General features: G+C 44.2%; 1 protein-coding gene across 1 annotated transcript in view; it reads right to left on the reverse strand.

Moving 5' to 3' along the window:
* Positions 1-22,952, reverse strand: part of scin (scinderin) — a 113,659-nt gene that overhangs the window by 40,292 nt on the left and 50,415 nt on the right. The window contains exons 5-7 of the mRNA XM_080207411.1: positions 19,344-19,436; positions 17,544-17,676; positions 4,209-4,297 (exon numbers count right to left, since the gene is read on the reverse strand). Coding sequence (XP_080063537.1) covers positions 4,209-4,297; positions 17,544-17,676; positions 19,344-19,436 — 315 coding nt within the window. The remainder of the gene's footprint in view (positions 1-4,208; positions 4,298-17,543; positions 17,677-19,343; positions 19,437-22,952) is intronic.

A 22,952-nucleotide genomic window follows, 5' to 3' on the forward strand; every position in this document is an offset into this window, starting at 1 on the left:
CCAGTGGATGTGGTCTTTCTTGATTTTCAGAAGGCGTTTGACAAGGTGCCTCACAAGAGGTTATTACAGAAGGTCAGGGGGCATGGAGTTGGGGGTAGGGTGTTAACGTGGATAGAGGATTGGCTGTCAAATAGGAGGCAGAGAGTGGGGGTCAATGGGTGCTATTCGGATTGGCGGTAGGTGACTAGTGGAGTGCCCCAGGGGTCGGTGCTGGGGCCTCAGCTATTTACCATTTATATAGATGATCTGGAGGAGGGAACCGAGTGTAGGGTGTCGAAATTTGCTGATGACACCAAGATTGGTGGAACGGCAAATTGTGCGGAGGGTGTGGAGAGTCTGCAGAAGGATCTAGATAGGCTGGGCGAATGGGCCAGGAACTGGCCAATGGAATTTAATGTTGGCAAATGTGAGGTTGTCCACTTTGGTAGGAATAATGGTAGGAAGGATTATTACTTACATGGCGAAAAACTGCATCATGCGACGGTGCAGAGGGACCTCAGGGGTCCTTGTGCATGAGTCACAAAAACCCAGCCTACAGGTGCAGCAGGTGGTCAGGAAGGCTAATGGGATGCTGGCCTTCATAGCGAGGGGGATTGAATATAAAAGTAGGGAGGTCTTGCTGCGGCTGTATAGGGCACTGGTGAGGCCGCAGCTGGAGTACTGTGTGCAGTTTTGGTCGCCGTACTTACGCAAGGATATTTTGGCCTTGGAGGGAGTGCAGAGGAGGTTTACTAGGCTGATACCGGAGTTGAGAGGGTTGAACTATGAGGAGAGGCTGAATAAACTAGGCTTGTACTCATTAGAGTTTAGAAGAATGAGGGGAGATCTCATTGAGACATATAAGATGATGAATGGGATGGATAGGATAGAGGTGGAGAGACTTTTCCCGCTCAGAAAGGACAGTAGGACTAGAGGGCACAGCCTCAAGATAAAAGGGGGGCAGTTTAGAATGGAGTTGAGGAGGAACTTCTTCACTCAAAGGGTGGTGAATCTCTGGAATTCTCTGCCCGTTGAAGTGGTGGAGGCTGCGTCGCTAAATATATTTAAGATGCGGGTTGATAGGTTTTTGATAGGCAAGGGGATTAAGGCTTATGGGGAGAGGGCGGGAAGGTGGAACTGAGACACGACAGATCAGCCATGATCTTATTGAATGGCGGGGCAGGCTCGAAGGGCTAGATGGCCTACTCCTGCTCCTATTTCTTATGTTCTTATGTTCTTATAATATTATTACTTCTTGACAGCTTCCACAACCTATTGTCACCACAATGGGAGACTGCAAATTCAGTTTGATTGATACTTCCAAGAGGCTATTAACGGTTTAGCTGTTTTTGATGTAGAACTATGAATTTTGTACAAGATATTAGGCATTCAAGAGGATTTAAATGAATTGGATGGACATTCATGAATTGTATGGACATACATGAATTGGCGTGGTTTTATAGTGAAGTCTGTAATAGATACTCAGAACTTTATTTAATTTCATCTTAGCATGGCTAAGGGCTGCCCATGGTAGATATTGGATGAATTAGCAAATAACGTGCAAGAGAAATGGTGCCTTAGAGGCATGTGTTGGTATAAGTTGGCAAAGGGACTCTAAGGGGCCATAGAGATGTATGGGGGGTACAGATAGGCATGGGGGTGGGTAGAAGGGCATTTAGGGACATGGAGGGTATGATGGATTATTGGCAGTTGGGTACAGTGGCATAGGTTGGCCTGAGCCAACATGGAAGGGGCATAGAAAGTTCTGTGGGGAGTTGTAGTGCAGTAATTGGAGACAGCCCGTGGGTTAATATTCAACCACGCAACTAGAATGAACTCAGAGCATAGAGGCAGGCCTTTAACCAGATTGCCTCAGCATGCAATACATAAGGGTCAGAATATGCTGACACTGGCCATTCTTGCAGGGGGGTGGGGGAGGCCTTCTGGTCCCACCAATAGTGACCCCCACAATGGGTTTCCCAGTGGCAAAGGATGTGAACAATGAGAAAACCCATTGACAGTGGCAGGAGAGGAAGATCTGACCAAAGGCAGGCCATATCTGCCACTGCAAAACATGCTGTCAACGGAGGAGGAGGTGGGGCAGGGGAAAATCTTGGCCTTTCTTTGGTTTTATGTTATGGTCACATTATTAAAGGCCTTTTGAAAGTCTAGATAAATTACATCCAGTGCACATTATCATTGCAAACTCTATTATCTTTTCAAATAATTCAATAAAATTGGTCAAACAAGAGTTTGCCTTTTGAAGTCCATGCTGCCTATTCATTAGTTTCTACATGTTCTTCTTATTCTCTCCTTTGGGAGGGATTCCATTATATTTCCTACCATCGAAAACTATTGGCTAAACATTGAGTGGTAATTCTTTTAAAAAAGTAATAATAGGTTATGGATAATTTTATGTTGACAGCAAATAGAACACTTTGTTCACTGTTGCCACCCAGTGTAATTATAAAGAATTCCACGTCACATGTACAATATGGATAAGTACAGATGTAGCGTCCTGTCATCTGCTCCAGTACTACAATATAAACCTCAGCTGTAGATATTTACTACCTACTGTGCCATTGTGGCAGTATTATTCATTATTTTCACAATGCAAATGGAATCGTGACCTTTCTGAGTGTATCCTAATTTCATAACAACCTGAATATGGACATTTAAAGTTTCAAATTAGAATCAAAACCAGGGTTGAATCTCTCAGCCTGCTGTGCTGCTCTAGCATAGGCGGAGGTCATTTATCGGGCTCCTCAGTCAGTGCCACAGCCTCCCCGCGTCTCCAGTCATTTGTTTTCCAGTGTTGTCTTCCTGTGGGAGGGGGTCGGGACTGCAAGGGCGGGGTAGGGGGGGGCGTTGGGGCTGCCCTGGTGCAGGAGATGGGGATCGGGAGATTGAGACTGTTGGGGGAGGGGGTAAATCGAGGTGGGCTGGTGGTGGTGGTGGTGGCGGGGGGGGGGGTGGTATCCACAGATGGCCCGAAGGCCTCCAGGAGGCCAGCGATCGAGGTGTGGGGAGGTTGGAGGGCAGTGTTGTGAGTTCTTGGGCTGGCCAGCAATTGGGAGGACAGCAGTGCGGGGCTACTGTGCTATAACAGACCGGCGCATGCGCTGTGGCCTGCTCAGTGCAATGCTGCCATCCTCTTCAGTGAGAATAGACTACGCCCACCGAATTTGTGCCTCTTTGAGGCACTTGCAGTGGGAGATTCATTCTGAAAATCCTGCTTTAAAAGAAAGTGGGATTTACTCCCGTTTTTACGTGAATTTGGCATTTAGAATCTTTTTGGGAGTCCCTCCCACATCTCGATCAGCAAGGGAGCAGGTCAAAGAATCAGATGTAAATACCACCACACCTAATCTGCAATGCTCAAACTCCTGATTTTGTGACCCAGAAAATGGGAGCTCCACAAATTGGGTTTCCTATCCAGCTCGGCTCTGTGCAGGGTTGCTGACAATTTATCCCATTGACAGCTGACCCATCGTACCACCCATTCATTTTATCATTCTTAAAATAAATGGAAAATCATAGATTTTTCTGCACCAGAATGTATGATTTGTCACTTCATAAACAAGCATACTACAACCAAAACAGAATAGCAAATCACCACCAAATCAAAATTCTTTAACAAATTAAACCTAACAAATCTAATTAAATATACAAATTCTATATTTGAGGTTAAATTGAATTTGTAAAATATTAGTATGAATGCTATGACACACTATTATCTACTTGTACAAATGCAAGGATTATTTTGGTCATTGGACTTATTTCCTTTACATGAGATGAGGACAAGGAGAAGGCAGAAGCAATTGTTTAAATTTCTTCCGAAGTTTGAACTGACAGTGATTAATTGTGCGCCCCAGAAAAAGATATGCACCAGCTTGTCAACTTGACCAGGGTGATTTGACTGAAGGCAATCTGTTTTTTTTCTGTGCTGGGTAATTTATAACTTCTGCTTAATTTTAGCTGAAACTGTATTAATCAGGCAAAGTCATCCTGGCAAGTAGACTGTTTAGCTATAGGGCAGTTGTCTGTCTTTTTCAGTGCAAGGTAAGCAACGGAAGGATTCCTTGACAACGCAATAATAAGGTTCATCTTGATTTGAATAACATCATTCACTGCTTTCAACCAAGCAATAAACATATTCCAAGCATTTCTTATAGCATATTCTGTCCTTTATACATATTGAATCATTGTCTCATTTGAAAATATCCTACCTGGCTATTGGATGGATAGTTCATTTGTTTTATGAATCCTTCAGCAGTCTTCATAGCTGCCTTTCTCTCATTTGGGTTTGCATTTTTACCTGAACACCAAAATATTTTCTTATTAAAAATCATTGAAAAACTAGGATTAACAAGGCTCACGTAAATTTGTACCTGATTTCATTTGCATAATAAGAAGTTGACTCAAATTTATTATTTCAAAATTTTTTCGACTTGTCTTACTCAGTGCAATGTTGCACCCTTTCCTAATTCAGGTGTTTCTTACCTCCATTTGCTTCAGGTTGCAACTGCCGAGTGAACAATAAACAAAGCTAAAATTGTGCAGTCTTACACTGCAGAAGGCCATTTGGCCAATCAAACCAGGGCCAGGCCTTTGAAACAATTAGGTTTCATTAGGCTAAGGACTGAAATAATTCTAATTTCTCTCAATTGAATTTTGAAGAGAACAACTAAACCCCAAATCATTAAAATGTAGTAAACCCTCAACATGCTTGATTGTGAAACCAAATCTTTTCTATTTATCCAAAATACTTTGAAGAGGGGCAACAGCTATTTATTCAAACCAGGTATCACAGTTGAGAAGTGATGGTTAAAAATATATAAATATATGTATTCATCAGCTGAGCTACTTCATAAAATCATTTTTTTTCTGCGCTGTTCAAAATGGAAAATTCATGAGCTAACAAATGGCTCAGCCAGTTACCTGACGCCCTGCAGCAGTTTCAAGGTAATAACAATCATGGGGTTGGAGAGTTTAATTCAGCTAACTCAGAACAAAGGAAAATCTTGGCAGGTTTTAGTCTCCCCATAATAGTGCTAATGGCCGAAGAATTAGCTGTCCTAACATAACAGTTTCGACAAACAGGGTGATAGTCTCCAAAAACAAAAGAAATCCCAACTCCAGATAAATCTCCAGTGATCCTGTGTCCAACATTGAGGAATTGTGTCATGTGACTTCTCCCAAACTGCATTGTGATGATTCATCTGTTGGATCTGAATTCCAGTGGATGCTCTCTCTCACGCCCAATGTGAACAGAATTCCAGACAACAGCCTGTGCTGAGATGGTGGCAGCAAAACGAACTCAGACCCTCATCAAACCTGCCAACTCCTGGAACATTGGAACTCACATTTCCCAACTGATTCATCCCACATGCCCTCTCCTGTCATGCAAGCCTCTCTCTGAAAAGGTGAGCGCATCCTACAATCAGCCAACCTCCCCGAGGAAGGAGCTTTCCAGTTGACTCATGATTCTGGACTTTGAATACATGTAAAACCCTACTTGTATTTTACATGGTCATGCGCTGAATCCTCTTCCTTTTTCCTTATCCCCTATTTATTGTGTAAGTGTAAAGGGGTGGACGTTGCAAAAGCGCTCACGCATGTGTGAAAAAAAACCTGATGAAGGGGCAGTGCTCCGAAAACTAGTGGCTTGTGCTACCAAATAAACCTGTTGGACTTTAACCTGGTGTTGTGAGACTTCTTACTGTGAAAAAAAAACAACCCTTTATTTTTTGTTTTACCTCGTGTTTGCTTTACAAGTCATTAGCGGAGAATCGGAACATTTCCAAATTTGAGGATTGGGGAAAATGCACCACCATTTTAAAAGGAGGAAACTAAAATATGACAAAAACACCTTATTGTTATGGATGGGTAGAGAGTGGGGAAATTAGGGCAATTTCAATTCAGCCCCACTGTCTGTGACACAGAAAATTTAGGTACTGATTTGGCAAAAGCCTGGCTTGGTGGATTTTCAACTGTGCTTTAGGATACTGCAACAGTTTAACTCAGTAAAATCGGACAGCTCACTGGCAGAGCACTGGTAAATTTCCGAAAGACTGTTGTGATATTAGAAAGAATCTCAATACTCCTGCACCCACATTCACCCTGACCTCCACCCAATCCCCCCACATGTGACACGGTGGTACAGTGATTAGCATTACTTCCTCACAATGCCAGGGCCTGGGTTCGATTCCTGGCTTAGAACGTGTGGAGTCTGCATGTTCTCCCCGTGTCTTTGTGGGTTTCTTCTGGGTGCTCTGGTTTCCTCCCACAGTCCGAAAGATGTCCTGGTTAGGTGCATTGGTCATGCTTGTGAGGGATGGTAGCGGTAGTGTAATTTTTGAGTCAAGCCATCTGGGGCGGAAACCATGACAGAACCGTTAGTGTAACCTGAGGGGTTAAACGCTAAGACCAGCAGATGATGAAACACATAGAAAAAGAAGAAAAAAAACATGAGACTGGCAGGCGCTCGGGGTCTTCAGCATAGCCTAAAAGAGATTTACACCATATAAAATAAATGGGTAAGCAATTTACGGGACAATGAAAAAGAGTTAGCTGAATTGATGAGAGGTAAAACGATTTAAGCCTTAAAAGGGGTGATTGGATTAGAGTTAATGGGATGTCAACAAGGGAGGAGATCACTCAGTAAAGAGATTAAGGAGTGGTACCCAATAAAGAAAGGAGGGCTGTCCTATTGTTATCTAGGAAAAATGTATATAAACTATGATTGTGTAAAGCAAGGTGTGTGTACCCACGGGACGGCACCCTTTCTTGCAAGATCGAATAAACCGACAGTTAGCTGAACTCATCCGTGTATTTGATTCAAGGGGGGGAATCATAAAGTGAGTATCTGACCGTTTCTCACAATTGGGGGCTCGTCCGGGATCTGGAATTATAACGGGGGTTTCCCTCGACTAGACCAAATCGATGGAATAAGACGCGTCTAGTGTATATTTACACGTAAAAACGTCGTTTTGGTCTGGGAGGAGGGGAATCTGAAACCACTCAGTTGAGATAATTCTGGACCCTGGAAATCACACGGATGACTTCTATACACTAGGACTGCTAGGACTGTGACTGAAATCTGTGAGGGGGTATACACATCATTGGAAGAAGTCGGACAACTCCGTGCACGGATCAAGGTAAGAAATTTCTCTCCCGGGAATTCGGCTGATTAAGGGTGAGAGTCATTTTCTTCCTTGACGACTTTATGGTTATGACAGTTTGATCTGAGGGCACAAATAAATTAACTTGTGTCCAAGACGACAACTGAAGACTAACCATGGGAGGTAAACCATCCAAGAGTAAGGATGGGAAACCGGGAAATAATAATGATGAAAAGGGAATACCCCCCGACAGTCCTCTGGGGATACAGTTAGAAAATTGGGATGGGGACCGAAAGACTAAGGACTTAAAAAAGAAGGTTATGATAAAATATTGTTGTTTTGTGTGGACGAAGGAACCAATCCGGAAACCATCTGTATTGTGGCCAAAATATGGATCGGATGAGGATTGGGTCTGTCAGATATTAAATTTATATGTTAATAGTAAACAACCCTTTAACCCCGAGGAAAGTAAGTACGCTGCCTGTTGGGTGGGCGCGATGAGTAGATCGCCACAGCCAGTCTCCCTGTATCCAATGATCCCACAGAGCAGACCGGGGCAATGGGACCCTCTTGACAACCTCCCGCCGCCACCCCCTCCTGTACCAAATGTACCCCCTGCATATCAACCAAATAATAATGGGGCCCAAGGGCCCCGAGGGGAAGATCTCATAAATCTTGAGAACGGCACAGGAGGCGGACCCCCAGTTGAGGGTCTGCGGAGGTCCAAGAGGTTGGTAATAAAACAGTCCCTGGAACAACAGCAGAATAATGGGGCTTCAGCGCCCGAGGTGGAAATGCACCCTCTCAGGGAGGTTCCCTTCGGACAAAGAGAGACAGGGTTCGTGGTGGTGCCTCTTAACTCGGCAGACATCCGACAACTTAGGAAGGAGTTGCCCCCTCTCCTAGAGGACCCTGTCGCGGTAGCGACACAACTTGACCAATTCCTGGGTCCAAGCATGTATACTTGGGGGGAACTCCGGGCCATAATGAGCATATTATTCAACTACGATGAAGGAGTTATGATCCAAAATAGGGCCATGGAAATTTGGGATAGGGATCACCAACAGCAAGAACAACTCAGGGGAGATCAAAAATACCCTCTTGAGGATCCAAATTGGAATCATAATACCCAGGAAGGGCGGACAAACATGTCGGATCTCCGGAATCTTATAATTCGGGGGATCCAGACATGTGTCCCCAAGCAGCAGAATGTGGCAAAAGCATTTGATATTAAGCAAGGAAAAGATGAATCACCCAGCACGTTCTTAGACAGACTGAGAGAGTCTGTCCGCAAATATTCAGGAATCGATCCTGATGATGAAATTGGAAAGGGAATGCTAAAAATTAATTTTGTAACGAAATCCTGGCCAGATATCCAGAGAAAACTACAAAAGATTGAGGATTGGAGTGGGAAGGACATGGTGGAATTATTGCGGGAGGCGCAGAAGGTCTTTGTGCAGAGAGAGGTTGTAAAGGAAAAGCAGAAGGCAAAGATGATGGTGGCAGCCGTTAGGGAAGTATGTAAGTCCACCGGGATAACGGATGAAGGATATACAGTAGGTAGGGGAAGGTCAAGGGGAGGTTGGAAGGAAGGGGGGGCCAGGAGGGGCCGAGGTAGAGGACGAGGAGAATTTTACGGTGGTGACCGGCCCCGGGCGGCCGGGTGTTACCACTGTGGGAAACCGGGACACTTCAAAAGAGAGTGTCCTGAATTTAAGAAGGAACGAGAAGGGATTTATGAAATGGAATGTGAGGTTGATTAGAGGGGTCAGGGGAGAATCGGAAAAAGGACCTACCAAGAACCCCTGGTAAATTTAAAGGTGGGTCCACAAAAGGAGGATGTTACATTTTTAGTCGACACGGGGGCAGGCAGATCCTCAATCCCAATCTATCCTACAGGAGCCAATTACCAAACTAAAATGTTGAACATATCAGGAGTAAAGGGAGGGGTATTTAGGGCGAAACTATTTGAACCACAGGTACTACAATGGGAGGAAGAGGAGCTTTTAGCAGAGCTCCTCCACCTCCCTCATCTCCCCTATGGTCTGTTGGGGCGGGACCTGATAATCCGCTTCGGGCTCCGAATAAATGTAGGGGACGACGAAGACCTGGTGGTAACTATGTCACACCTTAGCGAGGACCGACTCACGGGTATAGACTCTAGAGTATGGACGGCCAAGGGAAACGGAGGGCGACTCTCGATTCAGCCTGTAAAAATTGATCTTAAGCCCCAGAGCCCCTCTGTCAAGATACGTCAGTATCCTATCTCCCGGGAAGGGAGACAGGGCCTGAAAGAAGTGATGAAAGACCTGATAAGTGATGGGCTGGTGGAACCATGTATGTCGAGATATAACTCTCCCATTTTGCCAGTCCGAAAGTCTGACGGCAGTTACAGAATGGTCCAAGACTTGAGGGAAATCAATAAGATTGTACAGGTACGACACCCGGTGGTGCCGAACCCATACACTATACTGGGGCGGATACTCCCAGAACATGAATGTTTCAGTGTAGTGGATTTAAAGGACGCCTTCTGGGCCTGCCCGTTGGACGAGGCCAGTAGAGACTTATTCGCCTTCGAGTGGGAGGACCCTGACACGGGCAGGAAGCAGCAATACCGCTGGACAGTGCTTCCCCAGGGGTTCACCGAATCGCCAAATTTGTTTGGTCAGATTTTAGAGCAGGTATTAGAGGGACTGATCCTTTCCCCAGCCCTAAAACTCATACAGTATGTGGATGACCTCCTGTTGTCCGGACCCACAGAAGCGGAGGTCGTAGCGGGAACAAATACCCTTCTGAATTATTTGGCAGGACAGGGACTAAGGGTGAGCCAGAAGAAGCTCCAATATGCAGAAAGAGAGGTTAAGTATCTGGGACACTTGATAAGCCAGGGACAGAAGAGAATAAGTCCGGAAAGGGTGAGGGGAATAGTTGAACTGGGACTCCCGGGAACTAAGAGAGAGCTACGAATGTTTTTGGGACTCTTAGGTTATTGCCGATTATGGATAGACGACTATGCCCCCCTAACCAAGGGTCTGTACCTAAAACTTGTAGAGGGGGCTCCTAACAAAATCCAGTGGGACGAGAAAGAGGAGGAACTAATTGAGACCCTGAAACAGAAATTGATGACCGCGCCAGTCTTGAGCTTGCCAGATTTCAGTAAGGCATTCAGACTCTTTGTAAATGCCAAACAGGGAACCGCCCTCGGAGTTTTAACCCAAGATTGGGGGGGAAAAAGGAAGCCAGTGGCATTCTTATCAAAGATACTGGACCCAGTTTCCCGAGGCTGGCCAGAATGTGTCCAGGCGGTGGCTGCCACGGCCAAATTGGTGGAAGAAAGTAGGAAGCTGACATTTGGGGCACCCTTGACGGTCATTACCCCCCACCAGGTTAGGACTATTTTAAATCAGAGGGCTGGGAGATGGCTGACGGACTCAAGAATCTTGAAGTATGAGGCCATTTTGCTAGATCGGGACGATCTTAAGATAGAGGTCAATTCCTGTCAGAACCCAGCTGAATTCCTCTGGAAGGGGGAAGAAGGCGAGGGACTCGAACATTGCTGTTCGGACATAATAGATCTCCAGAGTAAGGTAAGGGAGGATCTAAGGGACTCCCCTCTTCACACTGGAAAGCGATGGTATATAGATGGATCCTCCCGGGTGGTAAACGGAAAAAGGCATAATGGATACGCGATCATTAGTGAAGCTGGCTGGAATTTGGTAGAAAGGGGGCGACTGCCTAATGTCTGGTCTGCCCAGACATGTGAATTATATGCTCTACACCGGGCTCTCAAGGGCTTAGAGGGATTGATAGGGACCATCTACACCGACTCCAAGTATGCGTTCGGGGTGGTACACACTTTTGGAAAAATTTGGAAGGAAAGGGGAATGATAAATAGTAGGGAAAAAGAATTGATACATGAGGAATTGGTTACTAAAATATTAAAAGACCTGCTGGGGCCACGGGAAATTGCTGTGGTCCATGTAAAAGGACACCAGAGAGACAATGGGATAGAGACAAAGGGGAACCAGTTGGCGGACGAACAAGCAAAATTGGCAGGGACGGAGGAGGAGATAGTGGACTGCTTGGTCTGGGTGCCCCAAGTGTCTGAAGTAATAGAAACACCAACATTTAGCGAAAAGGAAGAAGCCGAGCTAAAATCACTTGGGGGTCAGAAAGATGAAAGAGGGAAATGGACATTACCCGATGGTCGACAACTATTAAACCGACCGATGACCAGAGACATAATTAGTCATCTCCATCGGGGAGGACACTGGGGGACACAGGCGATGTGCGATGCATTTCTGCGTCAGTACGCACATCCCGGTTTATACACTGTGGCTAAGCAAGTCACGAAAGATTGTGTAATTTGTCGGAAGATAAATAAAAAAGGACTGAGACAGAATACGAAGCAAGGAGGGAGAAGCCCAGCCTATAGGCCCTTCGAGTATATCCAAGTGGATTATACCGAACTCCCCCCCATAGGGCGCCTGAAATATCTTTTGGTAATAGTGGACCACTTGACAGGGTGGGTTGAGGCGTACCCAACCGCCATAGCCTCGGCGACACAGGTTAGCAAGGTCCTTCTCGAACAAATTATCCCACGATACGGACTCCCCCGGGCCATCGATTCAGACCAGGGGAGCCAGTTTACGTCCACTGTCCTACAGAACATAGTGCGGGCAGTGGGGGTAAGCTGGGATTTCCACACCCCTTGGCATCCCCCGTCCTCGGGCAAGGTGGAAAGAATGAATCAGACTATTAAAAAACAGCTGACAAAACTCAGGACAGAGACCGGGTTGCCCTGGACCAAGTGCCTTCCCCTTGCCTTGCTGCAAATACAAACGCAGCCACGGCGGGACTTGGGGGTGTCCCCATACGAAATAATGTTCGGTCTCCCCTTTAATGGGCCAAAAGGGGAACTCCCCACATTCGAGTCCCGCGATGTATTTGTGCATAAATATGTTGAGGTCCTGGGGTCTGCTCTATCTCATTTACGCCAACAGGGACTCCTGGCACAGACACCACCTCTCGAGTTTGCGATACACACCATCAAGCCAAGGCATTGGGTCCTAATCAAGAACTGGAAACTCCGGACTTTAGAACCGATCTGGGATGGTCCCTACTTAGTACTTCTGACCACGGAAACGGCTATCCGCACGGCTGAGAAAGGCTGGACGCATTACACTCGAGTGAAAGGACCGGTGCCAGAACCAGCAGAAGAAGTGCCTACTCCTGGCCACCACACCGCGAAGAACTGATTGGACTTGATTTTTGATATGTCAATTTGGGCAATATACGGCAATAGCGGGATGTTACTAATAATATGTTTACTCTATGGGGGCATAGGTGCTGGGCAGGCGGCCCAAGTGTACTCCCTTACTATAATCCAATCACCCCAGGCACAGGTAATTGAGATCGACCTCTGTCGAATGGTACCCTGCAAAGACGACCTTACGGGGCAGAAGAGATACCAGGGGAGGGAAATAGAATTACTTGTCTTCGATAAGAACCCAAAGCGTACTAAAAATGAACAGGGGAAAGTAGAATCTTGTCAAGTAGGGGGGTTAAATGAAGACGTTAAGTTAAGGATTCGCGAGAAAGTATCACTGGTTCCACGGAAGATCTTTCCCAGAGACTGTAAGCTAAACCAATGTAACCCCCTCTACCTCACCATAAAAAAGTCAGACGACGGTGGGACAGAGGGCCTCGACGGACAAGTTTTTGGGGTCAAGATCAAGGAACACACAGGGAGGGTGGGGGCGGCCCTGTGTTGTGTGCGGGTTACAGTCAAAAATGCCGAAACCAGGAACTCCTCCGCCCCTAGCCGGGGAGTCTCGGGAGAAGTCAGGGTAGTGGAGGTAAAGGATTTAAGAGAGACCATTGAAATAGAAACGGGATTCAGGGAAGCGAACACCTGGATAGAATGGGTCAAATATACAGTACAAAGTGTCGGAAAAGGTAACTGTTATGCGTGCACCAGTAGCCGGCCAACTCCCCAGGTGGTCCCATTCCCGCTGGGATGGGATAAAGAACCAGCTGAAATGGAGTGTATGGTGAAACTGTATCAAAACAGAGAGGCTTGGGGAGACCCCACTTGTCGCTCCTTGAGCCTGACATTTCCCCCAATCAAACTGAACAGGGCGTCTCAACCCCCCCCTTTTTCCGGAGTAACGGGGATACATCACACCTGTATCACCCGGACTGGGGATGGATTGGACACGGAAGTGGGAAGCTTCGATAGGTGTGGAACAGTTAAGGAAGTCAGCGACACCACCGAGGGAGGAAACTACTCCCAAATCCAGGTACCTAGAGCTGATCTATGGTGGTACTGTGGAGGGAGGACTTTGAGACCCATTTTACCTCAGAAATGGAAGGGCACTTGTGCACTTATCCAATTGGCCGTACCCTTTACCCTGGCATTCGAACATCAGGGACCCCGTGGAAAAGAACGAGGGAAAAGGAGCCTCCCGGGTTCTTTTGATGAACGAATATATCTGGACGCCATAGGGGTCCCTAGGGGGGTCCCTGATGAGTACAAAGCCAGGAGCCAGATAGCAGCAGGATTTGAATCCCTGTTCTGGTGGGTGACTGTCAACAAGAATGTAGATTGGATCAACTATATCTATTATAATCAACAGAGGTTTGTTAATTATACCCGAAATGCGATAAGCGGGATAGCGGAACAATTGGACGCAACCAGCAGAATGGCCTGGGAAAACAGGCTAGCCCTGGACATGATTCTAGCAGAGAAAGGGGGGGTATGCGTCATGATAGGAACTGAATGCTGCACCTTTATCCCAAATAACACAGCTCCCGATGGGTCAATTACCCGAGCCCTCGAAGGGCTAACGACCCTAGCTAATGAACTAGCTGAGAACTCGGGTACAGACCTAGATCTCACTAGGTGGTTGGAAGCTTGGTTCGGCAAATGGAAAGGAGTAGTAATGTCCGTCCTTGTCTCTTTCATGGTAACGGCAGGGGTATTGGCCGCCCTAGGGTGTTGTATCATCCCTTGTGTTCGGGGGTTGGCTCAGCGGCTAATCGAAACAGCCCTGACTAGGGGGGATGTCCTGAATGGAAAAGTGATAAATATGAATTTAGAGACGGAAGAGAGGATAAGCCTCTTAGGCGATAAAACTCTGGATGAACAGGCCCTCGACCTGCTGGAACGCCTGGAACACCAGAAGAATGTCAAAAATTACAAAGCGTAAGAAAAACAGGGGGGATTGTGAGGGATGGTAGCGGTAGTGTAATTTTTGAGTCAAGCCATCTGGGGCGGAAACCATGACAGAACCGTTAGTGTAACCTGAGGGGTTAAACGCTAAGACCAGCAGATGATGAAACACATAGAAAAAGAAGAAAAAAAACATGAGACTGGCAGGCGCTCGGGGTCTTCAGCATAGCCTAAAAGAGATTTACACCATATAAAATAAATGGGTAAGCAATTTACGGGACAATGAAAAAGAGTTAGCTGAATTGATGAGAGGTAAAACGATTTAAGCCTTAAAAGGGGTGATTGGATTAGAGTTAATGGGATGTCAACAAGGGAGGAGATCACTCAGTAAAGAGATTAAGGAGTGGTACCCAATAAAGAAAGGAGGGCTGTCCTATTGTTATCTAGGAAAAATGTATATAAACTATGATTGTGTAAAGCAAGGTGTGTGTACCCACGGGACGGCACCCTTTCTTGCAAGATCGAATAAACCGACAGTTAGCTGAACTCATCCGTGTATTTGATTCAAGGGGGGGAATCATAAAGTGAGTATCTGACCGTTTCTCACATGCTTAAGATTCTTCCTCAATGCATCCAAACAGGCACCGGAGTGCGCGACCAGGAGATTTTCACACTAAACTTGAAATTTAAACACCAAATGAAAAATTCAATCCTCCAGCTCTTATCCTTGAGTCAGGAGAGAGAATCAACAATTAACATTGCCCTGAATTACTGCAGATTTGCATGATTGGGGTAGCAGTTAGTCGAGTTCCCCACAAAGGATCAACTAATCTCTCACAAATAAGCCTGTTATTTTGTTATTAATTCAACCTCATTGTCAATGGTAATTCTCCCTCCTTTCCTTCTATAGGACCGTCAGAAGTTGGTTATTAAAGAACTGACAAGTGTGATTTTCCCCTTTGCCGAACAGACAGCAGATCCTCGCGACCCTTCTGAAATTTCATGGTGATCTGCACAACTCCTCATAAAACATGTGAGTGAACAGCCAGCATTCTCCCTAACATGGTATGTAAATACACACCATATCCACTGAACACCAGCTCCACCTGCTGGAGGCTCAACCCTTCAGTAGCAACAGCTTCTCCCTTAAAATTTCGCAAATCAAGAACCAAACTCTGGTTGCGGGAGCACATTCTCAGATATTCCAGACTCCAGAAAAAATGTCTCTCAGCAGTTGTCATCCCAAGCTTCTGTTTTCTGAAATACATTATTTCAGGTGGTGGGAGAACAATATCTATACACCAGCAGCTCATGTTTGCACTGCATTCATATAAAAATTGGTTTATGGTCCTCACTCTTCCACAATCGGACCTTGGTGGCACAGTTGTCAGCACTGCTGCCTCACAGTGTCAGGGACCTGGGTTCAATTCCCAGCTTGGGTCACTGTCTGTGTGGAGTTTGCACGTTCTCCCTGTGTCTGTGTGGGTTTCCTCTCACAGTCCAAAGATGTGCAGGTTAGGTGAATTGGCCATGCTAATCTGCCCCTTACTGTACCCGAGCAGGCGTCAGAATGAGGCGACTAGGGGATTTTTACAATACTTTCATTGCAGTGTGAATGAAAGCCGACTTGTGACTAATAAATAAACATTACTTTCTAAAGCATTTAACTTGTAGCACCTTTTTGAGAGTTTGCAGCTGTACCTGGGAGAGTAGATCCTGCAGCATTTCAAACAGCTAAATTGTCAGCTTAATGTCTATTTGTAGCACCTCAAAGGGATGATCCACCGCCACTCCAGGACAATTAAGGATGGCCACTAGATACCAATCGTACCCAGATCTCATCTCAAGGATGAATGAAATTGTTCCTGTTGCTCTTGCTGTCTTAAACCAGCACAAGTGTTTTTAGCATCACAGTTAACTTGACCATTCTATTGCATTTGCAATGAAGTTGCATTGATTACAAAAGCAATCTTTTCCTTGGAGTGTTTGAAGATGAAGGGAGTGTGATCCAAGAGCCGTTATGCATGGAAGGATTAGCTATAGAGTCCAAAGGATCAATGAAGGTTCAAAGAAAGAAGCTTCCACACCAGCACCACCAAAAAATGTAACTTCTTTGATGTTTGTGCGATTGATCTTGTGTACTTGTTACAAATTGGTCATTATTTTTCTGCATAGCTGAAGTAAATACATATTAAAAAGTCCATTGTATGTGAGGGATTTGAGTCATTCTAAGGATATATACATCTGGAAGATTTTTGTTTCTTGATTGTCAACTCAAGCCACATTAATTTTATTTCTTTAAACCATATTGTATCCTTTCCTCAAACTGCGATAACAGTGGATCACAATTTGTTAATTTTGTTTTTTGACATTGAGTATTACTAATATGCACATTAAAACAAAAGACAAAATGATTGAAAAATAGGAGGAACATTTCACCGGGTATTAACTGTAGTGACACCAGCACTAATATCCTGCTGGTGGTGCTGTTGACAAAGAAGGCTTTTCGTGGTTCATTGGCACCACCAGCTGAAAGCTAGCGATAATGCAGACATTTACAACATGCAAAGTGGTTCATGCCACGACTGCTTTTCCAGTGAGCTAAAGCCAGACTGAATATCTGTGCAAAATAATCCAGTTGTACATATGCAAAACAGATCTTAACCCTGTGTCACAGAGTCACTGAAACAGCACACAGGATGAGCAGCACCTTCACACTTTTACTTATCTTCATTGAATCATAGAATCCCTAGTACAGAAGGAGGCTTTCTGGCTCATCGCATCTACACCGACTCTCTACAAAATAACTTACCCAGGTCCTCTCCCCCACTTTACCCCTGTAATCCCACATATTTACCATGGCTAATTCATCTAACCTACACATCTCGGGATACTAAAAGACAATTTAGCATGGCCAATCCACCTAACCTGCATATCTTCAGACTGTGGGAGGAAACCGGAGCACCTGGAGGAAACCCACACAGACACGGAGAGAATGTGCAGACTCCACACAGACAACCACCCAAGATTGGAATTGAACTTGGATCCCTGGCGCTGTGAGACTGCAGGGCACTGTTCCACCATGCAGCAGTTTTTTTTTACATAAAATATTAATTGATATAGTTATCAAAATATCTGCTGGAGAAAACTCTTGTGTTTCACATATTACCTTATGTAACACAGATTCTAAAATAATAACTGGCAATAGACAGCAAGTCTTGTGAAGACAAATAGGCCGGCAAATTCTTCTTCAATAATATTCTTACCCTTCCAAACAAATATCTTTCTGTCTGCTCCATTGTCCAGTATAAAGCACTCATCAGTCAACAGCAAGTCACATGAAAATGGGTTTTCTGCAGACACTAGTGATACTTGCATAGACCCACTTGCGTCTGAGACCTGAAGGAAGAAGATTTAATAAAATAACAACTCTCATCACTGAATAAATGCTAACATCTCAGTATACTATATAGATATAATTCAATAGTCCTATAATTCAGGTTCCTGAGGAGAGAGTGTTCCATATCTGAAGGGGACTTCAAATTGAGACATCCAACCCCTACTTTCTATTTGGCACCCAGATCCAACCAGAACTCACCAGCCTAAAAATTGAGGTTGGGTGGTAAAAGGCCTTAAGTGCCCACTTATGGTCCTTAATAGCGGCATATCTGGGCTACCTGTCCAGATCCCTGTCCAGCCTAATTTGAAATTGCATCAGGGGCAAGGTGGGCAGGATCCTTTCCATATAAATTTACACTGCCCCTCAGCCTCAGAGCCCACCTGGGAGAGCATAAAATTCTGGCCCATCATACAGGTCAGAAGCTCAAAGAGTTATATAATTTTGGATCTTGTCTGGGAAAAGGGGGCATTCCCCAAAGTTCAGTAAACATAGGTAGTTGGGAACAAGGGGTAACTTCATGAGATAGTGTGCGTATAGCAATCAATATAGTTAAGTGTTATGTGTACTATTGTATTGTGTTATAGTCTTTCATGTTATATGTTTTCTTTTCAGTTAATATTCTTTATTAACTGACCACAGAATGACTGGACTGTTCCTTCCCGGTCTGAATATCTTTTCTCACATTATACCAAATTGAAAATATATACCACTAAAAAATGGTGTTCCAAGTAACTCCAGGGTTTTGGGATATCCTCGCATTTAACATCAGTGGGGTTCTTAACATCCATAATTAATATACTGATATGTAGGTGGATGTGCAGCTCAATTGTTGAAGGCTTAGTCCATAAATATGCCATCAACACTAATATCTCAGTTTATTTCTGTAGTATCACTGTAGTCTGGTGGTGAAACTGGTTTTTGGGTTGTAATGCAAACAGACAATGATGACCTGATCTCAGTGCAAAGGAAAATTGGCTGCCATTCACTATCATCAGCTGTGCATTAGAGCAGACGAGCAATTTCATCTCCTATATTTCTGTATGTCGTCAGTCTTGTTGTCTGTCAATCTACTTTCAATCATAGAATTACAGAATCCCTGCAGTGCAGAAGAAGGCCATTTGACCCATCAAGCCCACACTGACAACAATCCTACCCAGGCCCTATCCTTACAACCCCAGATATTTATCCTGCTAATCCCCCTGAAACTAAGGGACAATTTAACACGGTCAATCAACCTAATCTGCATATCTTTTGGACTGTGGGAGGAAACCGGAACATCCAGAGGAAACCCACGCAGACATGGGGAGAACATGCAAACTCCACACAGACAGTCACCTGAGGCCGGAATTGAACATAGGTCCCTGGCGCTGTGGTACAGCAGTGCTAACCACTGTGCCAACATGCCGCCCCGCCCAATCATCATGATTGGTAACAGTATTGACATTTCTTTCAAAGTTGTTTGCATAACTGCTTCTCAAAACACATGCAAGGAAGTTCCGACATAAATGTATTGATTATTATCGTCACTTAATCTATGCCACTACTTGTAGACATTTGAAGTATGACTTTGGAAAATTGCTATTAACTAAAACGTCATCAACCCTGCACAGTGCACGTTGGTGAATTGAGCGTAAAGGTAAGAACAAGCACATAAAATGAAGAATACCATATAAAGCTTTGCCATCTTCCTGTTCAATATATCTGCAACCACATCTTCATCATCATCTCCTTCACTCAGTTCTGGTTTCTGACCAAGAACCTACAAGAAAGAAAATATTTTTAGCAAGATGTTTCTAAAATCATAACTCTACATGCAGAATACTTATTCCATGATAGCTAACCTTAGGATGTGGTTCCTGTCTCAACTATTACTTAGAATAAAGAAAGTAGAACATTGCTTAAATATAAATCAACATCTGGCTGGGAACAGTACACATTCAGCCAGTTTGGGATACTGAGAATTACCAATACAAAGTCAAAGCTGATTTTCCTAAGCGTTTTTACTAAATTATGAAGTTATAATTTTATAAAGATTTCTACTTAAAGCATAAATTGACAGATGTGTGGATAGATTTAATGGTGAGGACAGACTAACAGAATGCACCAGCCGAGTATCTATTTTGGAACAGAGAACAAGCAGTTGCCATACGATATCCAAGCCTCATTTGTGTCTGACTGGTGAGCTGCCTTGGGACGACGGTTCGATTGTTGGGCATAGGAATGTCATCCAGCTGGGACAAGGGAATCCTGGAATAGGAGGAAGACAAGATTGGAGGGTTGGGGATGTAAGCGGGTAGTGGAGTTTCATGAAGACAACAGAATTACTTTAACTCCTTTGGCTCTGGACAAATTACAAAAATATTTGTGGCCTTTACTGAAGCATTCAGTGGTTCATTTAAGGATGACTGCTTCAAAAAGGGATCGCTGCTTCGTGCACATCATAGTGCTTGTGTAACATTTACTTCATCAATGCGCCTTTCAAATCACAATCAGTTAGTCTTAATAACATAATTAAGACTATGGCTTGCACAGGTTGAGGATCCATCTCCTTCATCACTGGCAATGCAACAGGTCAGGGTTAGGCCTCTATCAAGGTGACACAGCCAAACCGTCAGTGATAATGGAGCAGCTAAGTTGATGGACCACGTTTTGAGTCACTTACCACCTTGTCAACATTAGCTTCTAGAGTTAGAATTGATCCCATGCTACGTTGGTTCAGCATCCTGAGTTTTCACATCTTAAACGGTGACAATTTCCTTTTTAAATCTACTTAATTACCCATTTGCACATCATCCTTTTGTGGGCAGTCTGTGACATAAACTCAATTGACAGCATTTTCTGAGACTGTGGTGGTTTGGCTGAGTTAGTACAATTAGAGCAACCCATGGCTCAGCTGGCAGCAAATGGAGGCCAACAGGGGAAGGGGGAGTGGATGGGGTCAGGAGGAGGCATGAGTTGGTATGGATGAGGCCTGGGGAATGTCTGGGCATTTGTTTATATTATAACTGGGATGAAGTTCCACATCACTGACACAAGCCTTTATAAACATCCCACTCTGGCACTCAGCAGTCCCTGTGGCTGTTTCCAGTGGCAGCGGCTAGACTCTGGGTAGCACTGACACCTCCGCCCCCAGAATGAAAATGCAGCCTTTCAGGGAAGTTCCTCCCAATTTCAGCTTGGGGAGTTGCTCTGCACATCAGACTGAAAATTTGGCCCCGGATTAAGTGTTGATCATTTATGACGGAGAGAAGGATGAATTTTCACATTAAGAAAGTTGTGAATTGTTCACGGTTTACGGAAACGCGAGTCCTACGCTCTGGACAGACAATACAGGTTGGGAGTGTGGAGGTTTAAAACTCCCACTTCTCATCTCTCAATGGGCGAGCTCCCACTCACTCAATAGGGAAACTCATACTCCATGAAGCCCATGTGGAGATCTATTGATGGTAATCTGTGTCCTTTGTGGCTATCACAACAGCCCCCTTTTTGAACCCACCTCACCTTATTTCCACAGTTAAAATAGATTGAAACCTCTATCACTATTTCCCCCCAAGGGCGTGGCTTACATTGGTGTTTCACTATTGTGAGAATATAGACAGGAATCCATGTCCTGCTATATTGTTAAAAGGGTATGACAGCATATTAACATGCTGCATATCAGCCTGGTTCAATGTAAGCTATTGAGTAATATATCACAAAGTGGAATAAAAGGTATAGGGGAAACAAACTTTCTTGGGAAAATTAGATACAATTAGAACACAAGATTGGTTCTGTAAAAAAAAATTATCTGTTTTACATTACTAGCCCAGTGATTTAAAAAGACCACACACACAATAACGCGTCAAAGGCTGCTTGCTGCTGAGGTTCTCCTTAATGCTAAAACTGCTGTTATCATACAGTCCTTTAGCAATGGGAACACAGACAGGAAAAAAGTATATTGCCTCAGGTGCTAATACTTTCATGTACACACATCTGCTCTCATGATTTTGAATGAGACGGGGAAATAATAGGGTGATTATTCTCCCCTTTGACTGCAATTCAATTAAAGATTCCAGGTATCTTTTCAAGGCTAATGTACAACATTCACCTGGGCACCTCAAAGAATTGTTCTGTCAGAAAATAAGTGATTTCTCTTCAGAACACCACTGTGGGTGTTCCTACACCACACGGACTATAGTGGTTCAAGGAAGTGGCTCGCCATCACCTTTTGGAGGAGAATTAGGGAAAGGCAATAAATGCTGGCCTAGCCAGTGGTGCCTGCATCCCATGAAAAAAATTTAAAACATTTTTTAAATCTTATCCGGTGCTTAGATAAGAAGTTTGTTTTTTACCAAAGGTGCCTGAAGATTATGGATTTGTGTCTGAACAAGCATTCAAATTTGCAAAGCTAACACACCCTTTGAAAGCTGACAAGGCTGAGCCCTCATTACTATTAATGTATCTGTTAATGCCATATTTGGTATTAAAGGCTTATGGGAAGGGGAAAAATTTGTACTGGTCGTTTTTTTTCCAGTAAATGTATAAAATTTGATGCTCAAAATTTCTCATATATTTTCAAAATCTTTCTCATCTTTTATCGTTGTGTCCTGGTGATAAGTGACACCTGAAGCCTTAACCCACAGATGTTGACTGATCATTTCTATGCATTTCTGGCCTTTCCTGAATAATGCTTCAGCCTTCTACCATAGCAACTTGTATATTTGATTATTTTTGTATAATTAACACAAGGCAAATACCGAAGATCAAACAGTTCGCTTGCCAATCCAAAGAAAAATTTTATTTTCTCCCAAACAAGGCTGCCAACATGCACCTTTCAACTATCAGTTTTGTAATTAGATAGTTTCATTCATGTCAATTAAAATCTAGTAGCTAATTGTGAAATAATTCCAAAAATTATCTTTATGTTTCTCAAACAGCAAGAGAAATACATAAGCACAATTAATGTTGAAAATCTTATCCAGCTATAGAGTGCACCATTTTTGGTGCAAATATCTGAATGAAAATAGAAAACCCATATTCGCAATAAGATCCCAGACTGGCATTAACCTCAGGAACAGAACAACATGTACACGGTGTTAAGGAAGTGAAAAATATTAAATGTCAATTTGATCTGCTGATCTCACCTGTGGAACCATTTCTTTAAAAAAAAGCAGATTCAAATATTGAAAGACACTGGGAAAGATTTTCCTGGAAATCAGCAGTGACTGGTAGTGGGTGGGTAAAATGACGTTGAAGGTGCCAACGGCAATGGTGGCTTTCTCCACCATATAGTCCA

The sequence above is a fragment of the Carcharhinus amblyrhynchos genome, chromosome 2 (assembly GCF_965287045.1).
Source record: "Carcharhinus amblyrhynchos chromosome 2, sCarAmb.v2.hapA, whole genome shotgun sequence".
NCBI lineage: Eukaryota > Metazoa > Chordata > Chondrichthyes > Carcharhiniformes > Carcharhinidae > Carcharhinus > Carcharhinus amblyrhynchos.